At 34.6% G+C, this 14578-nt stretch overlaps 1 protein-coding gene across 1 annotated transcript; it reads right to left on the reverse strand.

Annotated features, from left to right (window-relative positions):
• Positions 1–4180: 4180 nt before the first annotated feature.
• LOC18448355 (pentatricopeptide repeat-containing protein At3g13880) lies at positions 4181–8101 on the reverse strand. The gene has a single exon (XM_006858424.4). The coding sequence runs from the start codon at positions 7680–7682 to the stop codon at positions 5172–5174; it is 2511 nt and encodes an 836-aa protein (XP_006858486.2). The 5' UTR covers positions 7683–8101; the 3' UTR covers positions 4181–5171.
• Between the last annotated feature and the right edge of the window lie 6477 nt (positions 8102–14578).

A 14578-nucleotide genomic window follows, 5' to 3' on the forward strand; every position in this document is an offset into this window, starting at 1 on the left:
TGCACAAACCGGAAAAAAGTTGTATTACCACATCTATTTTAAAATGAAGTCTCATGTCATTTTTCTTGTCATTTTTATTCCAATTTTGCGTCAATTTTATTCCAATTTTGCCACCAGTTGGCAATTAGCAATATAAAACCAACCATATTTTTCCATATTTTCAATTTTGGTTATGAATAGGGCGATAGAAACCACTACAATGAAACTACCCTACTTGTAGGGCGGTTCGAAAGTAACTACAAAAACTGTCCCAGGTATAAACATTTCCCAAGTATGGAGTGGTTCAAAGGTGCCACCTTCACACTCCATGGAAATTTTTTCAAAAATATGGAGCAGTCGAGATTGCCAACTTGAAACCACTCCATACTTTATATATATATATATATTAAGTATAGAACAATTTGAAGTTGCGAATTTCAAAATGGTCACGAAAATTCTAGTAAGCTAGTAAAATAACAAGATGATTATTCCAATAAGCAGTTTGAAATTAGCAACTTCGAACCACCTACTAATTTTGGACCACTCTATGCTTTTTAAAATTAATTTCAATTAGCAATTCGAAAATAAAAGTATTATTGCCTTTCAACCTCATCCTTCGCATGGATGTTTAAAGTAAGAATAAAATTTATCAATTTTAGTTTTGAAATAAATACATCGCACCATCTTTACAGTGCAGCAGTATAAGATTCTATCATGCTTTCAGGTGAGGTCATACAAATCATGTGATTTATAAACATTTGAACCCTTATTCTATTTCAATTTTATAATTTACAGTAGCTTGTCATGATTTATGGAGTTGTGTTAGTTCGTACTACCAATATTAATTTGGAATAAAACATCACACCATCTTTAAAGTGCATCACTGTATGATTCTTTCATGACTTGAGGTGTGGTCATGTATATGGTTTGAGTTATAAATATTACTATAAATATTGCACCTTATATATTCAATACGTGTGAGAATTTATAATAGGCATGTTAAGTTTAACAAGCTGCATGAGTTTTTTTTGTAGTCATTTATGTTGAACACTTTTAATATGAGCACAATGGAAGTATATAGAAATCCATTTGTATATTGGAGGAGAGTTATTATGTAAAAAAAAAAACTGTTATGCTATTATGTGAAAAACTAACAGTTCATTTTGGCTGCAATAAATGCATTTTGAAATGTTGGAGGAGACCGATAGTTTTGATATACCATTCAAAAAAACCCAAATTCAGTAGATAATGTATTTTGAAAGGTTGGAGGACACTCAGCTTTGATATACCATTCATAAAACTCAAATTCTACTATTGTGATACTTGTAATAGCTAGAAACGAGCAACCACCTATGTTTTTAGCAATAAGCTATAAACGAGCAACCAAATTAATGTTTTTAGAAATGAGCTAGAAACGAGCAACCAACCAATGTTTCTAGAAATGAGCAACCAAGGTATGTGACTAAAAGAGAATGTATATCAATATTACACTGAAAACCTCGTAGAAAAGAGATGAGAGTCAAAGATTGACAGTGGTACCGGTCAGGAGAGCAGATTTAGTGCTTTTGGGTGTGCTGTTGTGAGAGCAGATTTAAAAGTGTTTTTGGGTATGTTGTTATTAGATGTAATTTTTTGGTGAACCACTAAATCTTTGACATGTAGCTTTTGGATGAACCAAAAAATGTGTGATGTTGTAAGATGTAGCCGTTAATGTGCTTTTATGATTTATTTATCTACATATCAGTTGTGGTGAACCATTAGATCGGTTGTGGTATGTGGTTTATGACACATTATCGGCGGAATCTAACTTTTAAAATTCATGTTTCCGCATTTAATAGGGCAATTAAATCCTAACCTTCAAGAACTCAAATCCAAAAAAAACTTTCTTTCAAAATAATCATATATCAAAAAATTTTCCTTTAAAAATAATTATCTATCAAAATCCAAACTTTTTATTCGAAAATATATATCTAGTTATAATCAAATGGATCCCGAAATTTCAAATTAAAAAATTTATCAAGTTCTTGTCTAAGTGCTTAAATGTATTATATGCATGCACCTGAGGGAGCATAATATATTCAGTTATTAATGGTCTATTTATCATCTGATTAGATTTAGGTGACTCCCGAGAACCAGAAAAGGCTGGTAACGATGAGCACTTTCTCTATCACAATTGAGAAATGATTCCCAATAACAAGAAAAGCATGTCTATCACCATTGATATAGTATGAGATTTGGGGTAATAATAAACAAAATATTACTAATAATAAACAAATTGTTACTTTGTTAGAAGGATAGCCATCCTCATAAAAGTGGGATGTGGCATTATTTTGTTTAGCTCCTATGTCAGTACTCAGTCCCAAAATACTATTTTTGTTTATTAGGAACTATTGTGTAAGACTAAATTATTTTTAGAATGTCCTTCTCTTTTACGTGCATAGAGCCTATCAACATATACTTCCTTTTTTTATAAGTATTTTTTTATTTTCTAAATGAGCCTCATTTTTGTACTCACATATAAGCTGTATATCCTTGTCACATTGTGGCTATGCCGCCCAACCACTCACTCTTAGGGTCACAATTCAATGAATTTTTATATAAAAAAGGGTTGTCTATAATCTTGCTATAAAAAATAGAAACATATATATATATATATATATATATATATATATATATATAATAGAAACACAAAAAAACAATTAAAAAAAATACAGAAGTGTTAAATAAAATAATCATATTCAATTCATCTAGTAAATTCTGTACTGTATAGGTATTTGACACTTTAATATGTCAAGTCAGGACAACAGTTAAGTGTCTCTAACTACTTTACATGAGGAATGGTGAGCCTAGTTATAGTCACCGATTAATGTTAACTTAAGGTAAATGGAACTCTAGACATCATGTTGTGGTGATCACGATGCTGAACACCTCTGCCTCAAGTATGTTTTATCTAAAAGCATTGGCCATTCTGCCTATTCCTTTGCCTCCTGTGAATCAAATGGAAATTAAACTACTTACTGCCACTTTCTAAATTGTTTTATGGTCTCCTTAGCTTTCTCTGCAATTAGATGGCTGCCTTGTGCCTTCTTTAATTCCTCTCTACAGGAAATTATACTCTCTTCTTATGAAGCCACATTTAAGTACGTGACCATATCATAGATGCAAGAAGAACTTCATCCAAGAAATAATGGTCAACACCACACCAACAAATATACCATCCCTTGCTCAAAAACCAGGTGGCAATGCATATATACACTGTAGAGGTAGTGCATGACCTCCAAAAGTTGTATGCAATAAGTCAAGGTCAGATCTTGTGATCTTTGGAGTAATTATTCTATTAATACAAAAATTTAGGGTGCGTTTGGCTGGACTAGGAAAGGGAAATTTTACTATTTCTTTACCTTGCTTGTGCAGGATATATATAGCTGAAACTCATTTGTCACCATCCCATATTAAACCCTGTGATAATGCCACAACTTAGGGCATTAACAAAAATAGTGGAAAGAAAAAGAAAATATTATTTTTCCTGTGTTATAGATTAGCAGTATTATGACTATTATGAGTACACCTGAAGGCTCAGTCCAAACTTGCCCTTAAATGTTAATCTTGGTTACAATAAAACAAGTATCTTTTGTAGAAAGTCTTAGAAAGAAGCAATGCATAGGTTTATAATTTGCTTATAAATCGATGAGATTCCAATTTGTCAATTTTGAAAACGCATGCAAATTTAAGACATCTAAAATATTAAATCTATTGAATACGGACCATGGATTTGTTTTGAAATTACCAGAGAATTCTTTTTCCAAACAGATAATTTTTTATGGAATTGCGTTACTGGAAATTAATATCGGACTTGACAAGGAGGAAATACAAAATAGTAACCATAGAAGTGAATCACAATTGCGATCTCAAGTCAAAGGGCCGTAACCCGGTGCTAGTCCCACCTAAGCAGGGTCCCGGGAGGGGTGGGCTGGAAACGATCCTAATCTTTGGCTTATATACAAAGTGCCTACTCTCAAGACTCAAACTCGTGCTCTTGCGCTGGCTACCCGAGCTTTTTACTGTCACGCCAAGTGCCAGCCCTTAATTGTGATCTCAAGTATTTTACTAAAAAATGATTAATAAAATCATCCTCATTTTCACTACCATCAGTTGGATATATTCATGTTGATTGTCTACACAGATAAAATGACAAAAAATCAATCCACTAAGCCATTGTATCATTCTCTGGAATTTGAATAGACAGAATGAACTAGGTTATTGCATTTTTCTGGAAATTTTGAATATACACCACTGTTGTCGTATAGCCATATCAATTACAACTGAGAATAGGGTTGAGTCAACGTGGTGATCCGGTGGGTCGAACCTACCCAGGTCGGGGTCTAGCGTAGACCTTCAACCCAACCAAACATGTGTGTTTGTGTTCAATCGCGGTCTGACTCAACCAAACATGTGTGTGTTTGTGTTCAACCGCGGTCTGACTCAACCCGGCATGCCTACTATGATCCTGACCAAGAACAGGCTCATTTACACTCCCATTTTCAATTTCAAGGTTTTACTTTCCAGTTGAGAAGAGTGTCGGAAGTTTCACAAGGGGGACACATGTATTCTTACATTCACCTGATGCACTTTATGTATTACTTTCCAGGCTACATTAGCCATATCAATAAAATCCTTTATGCTTGGAATAATGTACAATAGCCTCTGCCAATGAAGGTCTAACAAAATTGCATAAATAAGGTCCTGATCTTCCAGGCTTCCCTTCACTACCATTTGAATTTGGATGTTCTGATTTTCAGCTCTATCTTGATTCACCAGTATATAGAAAATAAACTATGAAGTCACTTTGGCCTTTTTTAATCCTTGTGTTTCTTCCTCATTTTATTTATTTATTTATTTTTTTAAGCAAACTGGTTGGAATGAGGAACGAATTGGAAACCTGAAGGCCCCTTATTCAAGCAATATACAATCCTCTGTTCTTTCCTCTTTTTTCTCCCATGTCTCAATTTCTAACACACATGGACCCAAACCCCTCACCCCCTATCTCTCTCACTTTCTCTCTTCTAATCAAAGTTTGGGGGAGTGTCTCTGGTGAAGCCACCGCTTCAAGGTCAATTTTTCCGTGTGTCATTCTCAACAATCTTGTGGGTATCTTGGTGAATTTACCTTCTCATCTTCTTCGCCTCTTTTGTTTACCAGTAATCACTACAAGAACATGATCCAGCCTTAAAATGATGAAACCGGATTGCATCACGCAGAATGATCTCTCGGGAAGTGACCTTTGATATAAACTTCATCACAACATGGCAATCCCCACAAATCCGCAAATTCTTCATCACCTTGATTGGCGCCCCCTCGGGCAAAGAAATCATACCAAAAACAACAGCCAGCTTTTCACTATGATATCTCGCAGGGTTTTCCTTTCCCTCTTTATCTCTACCATAGGACCCAATTCCAACAGCCTCTGGCACATATCCAGCCACCTCGATTTCACTGAATAATGTCTCCAATTTCTCATAAATTGCATTTGTTCTTGGGTGCCCTCGGTCACCTACCACAAAGCCATGCACTGAGCCAGAGGCCTCAATCCAACTGAGCCCGGGCTCCTTCTTCACACCCCTTGAGCCCATCAACTCACGAATCATCATGGCTTGATCATGCAACCCAGCCTCCATATACATGTTATATAGCAACACATAGGAGGCAGAGGCCATGGGCTCAAGCCTCATGACCCACTCACCTGCATACTGAGCCATGGTCAAGTCCTTATGGACTCGAGATGCACCCAATAGAGCCTTCCATAGAACAGGGTCATTTTCAAAGCCAGAGCTGAGTATGAACTCTTTGGCCTCACTGAGCCTACTGGCTCGACCAAGTAGGTCCACTACACAAGCCACATGCTTTTCACTGGGTTCAAGCTTATGGTCCTTTGTCATGCTCTTAAAGAGCCCTAGGCCTGAGTCCACTAGGCCTGCATGGCTACAAGCCGTGAGCACAGAGAGGAAAGATACTTGGTTAGGTGCTACAGTAGACCCACACATCTCATTAAACAATGCTAGGGCATCATGGGCTTGACCATGGTGTGCATAAGCCATGATCAAAGCCGACCATGTGACCACATCGGGCACAGGGGCCTCATCAAAAGCCCGGCTTGCTAAGTTGGCATCGCCAGCCTTGGCATACGCACATATGAGTGCGTTAATAATTGGTGTGAACCCAGCAAGTCCGGACTTGGTTACGCATGCGTGCAATTGCTCGCACCCACGACACACACACAGCTCAGCACAAGCGCTGAGTGCACTTGATGTGGCATAATGATCAGGCCTTGGGCCGCCACATTGAACCAAGCCCTTGAAAAGTCTAAGGGCCTCTTCAAACCTAGTGTTTAGAACATAGCCCGATATCATTGAGGTCCACAAGACCACGTCTTGTTTAGGCATCGAATTGAACCATTTTGCACCGTCTTCAACGTCCCTGGCTTTCGAGTACATATCGACTATAGCACTTCCTATGAACTCATCTGAGCCCAATTGGCTTTTTAACACAAGTCCATGAGCTTGGCGCCCAAGCCCACTTGAACTCATTTCCGAACAAGCCCTAAGCAAGCTCGAGTAAGTGAAACTCGTGGGTTCGACCCCTTGAGCCCGCATCTCTGAGAAAAGCATGACTGCTTCTCTCACAAGGCCAAGCCCGTCTCCGTTAGGCTCCGACACTTGTCTTAAGAATCCAGCCATCATAGCATTGTATGTAATGGCATTTGGATACAAGATTGAGCCAAATGCTATGCGGGCATGGCCCAGGAGCCCAGCACGCGAGTACATGTTGAGCAATGCACAACCCACAATCACACACGAATCTAACCCTAATTGTAAAATACATGAGTGTAATTGCACTCCGAATTTGTGTCCGACCTCACTGCAAGCCTTGAGGCCACTACCAAACACAAAGCTACTCATCCTCTCACTAGCCTGATGCATTGAGGCTATCACTCTCAAGGCCTCGATATAGAGCTGGTTCTTTACATAGCCTGCGACTAAGGTGTTCCACGTGACCTCTTCTTTCTCTAGAACTCGGTCGAAAATATCTTGGGCTTGATCGACTCGACCACATTTGGAATACATGTCTATAAGGGAGTTAGCGATGAAAACAGGGAGGTCCAACCCTGTTAAGATAACAAGACCATGAATTGCCAAGCCCAATTTCAGATCCCTTGTTCGAGAACTAATGCCAAGGGCAAGTGAAAAAGAGAAGCGATCAGGCTTCAAATTCGATACCAGAGCTTGGCGGAAAACTTCCATGGCTTTTTGAGGATTACCCAATTGAGAATGGCCAGAGATCAATGCATTCCATGAAATAGTTCCTGGTTCATCAATGGAATCAAACACATGATGTGCATAATCCATCGGGCCACATTTGCAGTACAGGTTTAAGAGTAGATTTTGGAAGAAAATACATGGTTTTGGTCTTGATGAGTTCTTGATCAAGTGGGCATGGATGAGCTTACCATCTCTCAAGGATTTGGTTCTGGTGCAAGCTTGAAGGAGGTCCTTGTAAGAGAGAGAGGCTCCCGAGGTAGAGAGAGAAAATGGAGCTTGACCCACTTCATGGAGAGAGATTGAAACACTAGTGGTGTATTTTCTGGTGATTTTGAAGTAGAAGAAGCACTCTGAGAACCCAATCATGTATTTGCAAAACGATGACATTTTTGTGGGTTGAATCACAGTAAAATGTTATGGGGGTAACAACAAGCAATTCGGGTGATGGAAATTGGTCTAGTGAGAAAGAGAGCATGTTGGTATTGGTGGTGGAGAAGGCAAGTAGTCATTCACAAAACTCCCCTGAAGCTTCTCTTAGAAATAGGATTTCCTACTCTCTATCTAAAAATTCTCCTCTCTCTCTCTAAACAGAAAGAACGGTTGTGGAACTTGAACTGGAGAGCTCAGTCCCTCATCTCTCTTTAGCCCAGTCTCCCCCTCTCTCTCTCTAAATAGAGAGAACTGTCGTGGAACTTGAACTGGAGAGCTCAGTCCCTCATCTCTCTCTAGCCCAGTCTCCCTCTCTCCCAGCTGAATGGGAGGGCAGACTACCAAGAAAACATATTGTCAAATATGCTCCATGAATAGCATACTCTTATACACACAAAAACACGCCACATTCCCATGAACCGACGGTGGAGATCAGTCTCTTTCACGTTAGCAGATCCTGGCTGGCCCTCAATATGGTTTATCTGGACCATCGGTTGATAACAATTAATGGTGCATGGTCAATCTGTGTTATTCCAGCAGAGGGCATGGGAAATTTACATGGATAATACGCATTCCAATTGATCGAATCTAATTCTGCCCTTCATTGCCAAAGGGATCTCGGACAATTGTCTCCGTAAATTCATTTTTGTCTTAATATAATCTTTAAATTCCTATAAAAAAAAAGAAGGCTAGAATACCAATAAATGACAACTATCTAATTCAGTCGATCAGTTAATACCTATGCGATAAAATCCATATAATTCAGTTAGTACCTATGCGGTAATATCAAGTGTCAAAGTCATTGAATGGATAAGTGGCGATCCATAAAATCTAATAATACTTTACCATGAATCTTTAAACGTGAGGATTGAAAAGGAAAATTAACCAAATATATATCCAAGATGTTAAAATATGGATCCCTTAAATCCACTAAAGTAAACGCCGGCGACACTGCTGGTGTCTGAAGCAGATACAAAGATAATAAAAGCGGCTTTTTAAGGGTAACATGGGATTTACAGCAGTGTCACGTAGGGACTGACACAAGTGTCGCGTTGTGTATCTAAAGGGTTTAGTACTGTTAAAAACTAGTACGACGCCAGACATATTTATACATTAGATTTTAAATAAATAACTAAGCTTTAACAAATGGGATTGTCTATAAAGAAATGGAGGTCACAGTCCTGTTATAAAACTTGACAGCTTAACATAAACAATCAAATCTTGAAGAATAAAAAAATATTAAAAAAATATTAAACAAATAATAAGTAAAGCTAAATTAACTATACAATAAACTGAAAGCAAGAGAAAGTGAAAAATGTCTTTCAATTAGCAAAAAAAAATGTAGGGGTCTAAACCATATTAAATGTACTAAGAGTGAGGATTAAATGGTCTTGTAAAAGATGATGAGGTCAACAAAAGGTGGAGAGTTTATTTTCAAAAATTATTAAATGATGAACACAATTGAAATAACACAATAGAAGTAACGGGTGGTACATCTTCCTAAGATTAGGATGTCGGAAGTGAAAGAAGTTTTGAAAAAGATAAAAATAAAAAAGGCTTTAGGACCAGACGGTATCTCGATAGAGATTTCGAAGTGCATGGGGGATATTGACATTAATTGTCTGATGAAGTTATTCAACAAGGTGTTGAGAACACAAAAAAAAGCCGGACAAATGGAAAAAAAGTATTGTGGTACCTACTTATAAAAACAAATAAGATATACAGAATTGTGCGAACTTTTGGTATAAAAAGATGACAAATCGCTTCTAATCATCTCACACAGATCGCTCATATGAATCGGGTAGTTAGTAGTGTACAACGACCAACCTCAAAGTTTGAAACAATTCCTCTTCGTTTTGAATAGGCATCGGCACACCCTCGCTATCCGATTTTACTTTTAAAAACTCGGTAGATTGTGACCATAACACATAAAAGGTAATTAAGTATAGTAAACACATTTCCTAGGTACAGCTTAGTAAATACTGTTCACATTTTTTAAGTACTCGTAAATACCATACATTTTATAAGACAAATAAATACCATTTAAAGATGAAGACATTATCTTTATCGATATTCATTTTCTTTTATCAATAATAATACATTGTGTAGACTTTATCCATTATAAATGAGTGTGGATTTATATCGTCTGATGAGAAAAAGGAAAACAATGTATATATTTCAATAGACATACCAATAAAGACACAAAACCTAGAACAAATTAATTAAAACAAACCACTAAGTCAAGATAACTTACCCTAAGCAAATTTTTTTGAAAGATAGAGTTTGAAATTACACTATACCATCACTGTATTTTCTACAATACACGTCAAATTTTAAACCTCCTCTTGCCGCAGCCTTTCGAAGATTCCATGAAACTTGTAAACCATCATTCATATATTAGATTAACAAGACATAAAAAATAATAACACAAAAAATAATGCTATATGGCAATTTCAAGTCAAAGAACAAGGATTTTCTCTCATAATAGTTATGGGGATTGTTCACAGCATCATGTAGGCTATTGAATGTATTGCAACACATTATCTATACAATCCATTTTCAAGATTTTCGTATGTTTATAGATTTACTAGATTTTAACCATTTTGAAGTTTAAATTTTATAATTAGATATAAAAATAGATTTTGTGATAATCCTAATAATATTTTACACCTAAATTACATGATAAAATTTGGAGATGCCTCTTAGTTTGGATTGTTTAAGGTTGCACCCTTATAGAAACCACACCCATATAAAAAAAAACTAAAATTTTAATTATTTTCTTTAAAATATCCGTCTAATCCTTAAATTTTAGAACTATTAAATGTTATTAGGTAATAAAGAAAAAGTATTTCTCAAATTAGAACATTAAAGTCATGGTTTTTTTAAACCAGTTTTAAGTAAATTCTACATTCATGATACTTTTTTAAATAAATTTGCCATAAATTGAGCGGGTAGCACAACGTAGTGCTACCACATAAATGACGCATTATACTAATACAAAATTAATTAAAGTCAATGTAGTCTAGCAAAACCACAATAAAGAACTTCCATTATTTGACTTGTACGCAATCCAACACATATGCCATTTAAACTCTGTAATAAAAAATAGATATGAAGTTTAAATAACTTCCATATTTATTTAACTTTTTTAAAATAAAATTTACATAAATTGAGTGGGTAACCTAATATAGTGCAATTACAAAAATGCAACTTCGCTGTTCTAAGCAGAAGTTTATTTAAGATTACAAAATTGCTGTAAAATAAAATTATTTTAAAATATTAGAAAGTATATTTCATTATAAAATTATTGTATTGCAAATTATATTCATATGACATTAATAATTTATCATTTTTCATAAATTGTAGTTGAAGGGTGATTTATTTTCATTTTGGGCATAGGCTCATTTCTTGCCATCCATCTTGATGATGGTGGTTTATTCATACATAATTATGATTATTATAAATTGTATTTCTTTTATAATATCAAGTTTACTAATTAAATTTTCACTCATAAACTTTGTGTATCTTCATAATGATAAACAAGGTAGACAAAACTCATATTTAATCTCAATTGCAATTTTTAGTAAATTAAATAAATGCATTGAAAAAATGACTAAATATATTACTTATTGCCAGGATGAAATATATTCAATGCTTACCTCTCCTCAGTCTACTCCAATGCCTCAAAGCTTTAATATTTGAAGTATACAACACATATTTTAAATACTACTACATGATAATGTGAAGATTTATACACAACAATGAAGACAAAAATCATGTTGATATTTGAAGTATACAACACATATTTAAAATACTATTGCATGATAATGTGGAGATTTATACACACCAATCAAGACGGAAATCATGTTGATACTCATGGGATAAGCATATTGAAGTTCATGTTAAAAGGGTTTTGTTACAAGATTCTTGTTTCAAAGGGATTATGCAAAAAGGGTTTTGTTACAAGATTCTCGTTTTGAAAGGGATTGTGGGCACTTATAAGCATCTAAGCTTGACAATAGCAAGAGCCTCAAAAAATAGAACATACTATATTATTTAAAGAGTTATGAAAGTTTTAGTTCATTGATCATCTCAACATCGAGATATATGACCATGAAAAATAAAAAGATTTTAAGTTTCAGAAATAGTATATTTTACAACATATTATCTACACCATCCATTTTCAAGATTTTCATATGTTTATAGATCTACTTGATTTTAACCATTTTTTAAATTTAAAAGTTTATAATTATATATATATAAATAGATTTTGAGATAATCCTAAGAACATTTTACATCAAAATTATATACCATTATAAAATTTGAAGGTGCACCTTACCTCTACAGCTATGGCTGCATCCGCATGCCAATTGCACCCATCTATAATTTTCCTTTTTTTTACTACTTTCATTTATGGTACACGTACCCAGTGTTTCTAAACCTAGCTCGAGGACCTGAACCAAATGTTTGTTAGGCCCGAGTCAACTCAGATAGCTGGCTTGCCCAATTTGATTGATATTAAAAAAATTTGACAAAAAAGAAAACATGGCAAATAAATAAATAAAGTCAACTTTGTTTTTGGGTGAGAATAAAGTCAACTATTCAAAATCAAAATATTGATTTTCATACATCGGTGCAGTTTGTATAGAGCCGAGGCTCTAAACAATCAAAGTAGAGCACATCTTCAAATAGCATCAAGAAATGTGTTTTCAATACTAGAAATCTTTGTGATAGCCTTAAAATATATTTTCATCTCTAATTATAAATTTTGAAGCTCCAAAATAGTGTAGATCGAGGAGATCTATGAAAAATTTAAAAATTAAAAAATTGACGGGCCAAAAATGCATTACAAGATGTATTATTTCTAAAACTTTAAATCCATTGTTTTCTTATGTCCATGCATCTTGATGTCGAGATGATCAATTTAAGGATATTTGAGCATCAAAACAACCTCTTCTAGTGCAATTTTTGAGGCGCACTCTAATTTGATTGTTTAGAGTCTCGGCTCTATATAAATTTTTTCCTTCACATTATAGAAGGTATAAATCGAAATCAAAATCAAGAAATTTATTTTTTTTTTTAAAAAAAACACTTCCAAATGAAAATGACAAAAGGATTCGCCAAAACAAAAAACAGTGTTTGAGATTTGGTATGTATTAAAAAAAAAGTGATAGGGATTTTGAAGATAGATGTTATAGGAAATTTTTGAAATAAATTTAAATAAATTTAATTAAAAAATGATAGAGATAATTAAATATTTTTATTTTAGGTTAGAAAAATCCCTCAATTTTGTAAACTCAATTTCTTCTACTTTGCTTATGTTTCCCTAATGTTTGCTCCTTTTCTTCTTGATCCAACTTTATGGTCGTAGCCCTTTGTTAGTCGGCTCAAGTACTAACAAGTTGGAATTAATTTCTAATTGGTTGTTTAAGATTTGAGGTAGAACAATATATAGAATGGCATATTAGAGGTTTGGGTCTCAAAAAACTAAAATTTTGATGATAAAACCACACCAAGATCGAAATTTCTTCAACCTGTGCTTATTTCTACCTAAAACTCTTCTAGTAAAGCTCAAAGAACAGCAAAAAAATTTATTTCAATTGTTTTTACATACAACATAAGGGAAAAGAAAAAAGATTAATAAGCCAACTCGCTCAAGTCCGGGCAACAAACAAGCAGCCTGTAACCCACATAGTGAGTTGAGTCGGGTGGTTCTGAGTCGACTATCCGATTTTTCAAATATTGCATGTAACCTCTGTTTTATGCTTTTCTCTCCAAAAATTGATATAGTATAGGTAGGGTTTCTTATTAAAGAATCTATAGATGTTATTTTTACCACTGCACAGAAAGGTTCTCATTCTTTATAAGTATACTATTTCGAAATTTAGATATTCAAAAGAGAAAAAATTATAATTTTTATTGTGAAATCAATGGGATATCAGCATTACAAACATCAACATTGCAATTAGGTATTTCAACCATGTATTTTTTTTTTGTTGTTTACAAAGAGACCATTTGTCTTTTGTACATGGATGTCACAATTATTCACACTCATTATATGTTAAATTGGATGGTTTGGGGTGAGTCACTAAGTCCGATAATATTTTTGGAACTTTGTGTCTATTCAATGGCACTTTTACAACCACCCATTTTTAAATTTAAGAGACACAAATGATTGATGTATAAAAGATAAATGATTTCTTTGTATACAATCCCACTTTTTCATTGTTGTCTTAGGGTGCAAAAAGTTCGAAATCCATTTTCATACCCTGATATTACTTTATGATTAAACTTTGGTGAAGAAACAAGTGCGAATGAGAAGAACATGAATCCAGGTGTCGATAGAAGAATTCATTGGAATAATCTGATGAGGGATGGATAGGTGAGAAATCACAGAGAGTTTTAATTAGAAGTTCTTTTACCTCATCTACCAGTGAGTTTGTGTTCAATTATTAATGCATATTACCTCCCTCTCTTAACAACCCCCTGAAAACCAATTCACACCATGTAGTGTATAGAAAATCGACCAATCCGAATAACTCGATCGAGTCTATTGCCGAGTCCTATAATTAGTTACACACCAAAAATAGTGAAAATAAGGAAAACAAAAGCTAACAGAAAAGGGAAAATTTTCTAAAAAGCATTCCAAAAATAAGAAAAAGCTGAAAAAGATTAATAGAATCATTAGGAGACTAGTAAAAAGCTATAAAAGATGGATTATTGAAAAAGTGGATTTATACCTTGAATATTTCAAAAACATTAGGAAAAAAAGAAAAATATAAAAGTTCCCCAATGATCTTAAGAACCGACAAAAATCTTCTGAAGAAGTATTTCCAACTGTTATGCTAGTGTTT

This window comes from Amborella trichopoda, chromosome 11 (genome assembly GCF_054954075.1).
Source record: "Amborella trichopoda isolate Santa Cruz 75 chromosome 11, AtrichopodaSantaCruz75HAP2 v2.0, whole genome shotgun sequence".
In the NCBI taxonomy this organism is placed as follows: Eukaryota; Viridiplantae; Streptophyta; class Magnoliopsida; order Amborellales; family Amborellaceae; genus Amborella; species Amborella trichopoda.

Excerpts from the sequence above, each read along its gene's own strand:
- LOC18448355 (XM_006858424.4), bottom strand. The coding sequence starts at position 7,682 with ATGTCATCGTTTTGCAAATACATGATTGGGTTCTCAGAGTGCTTCTTC.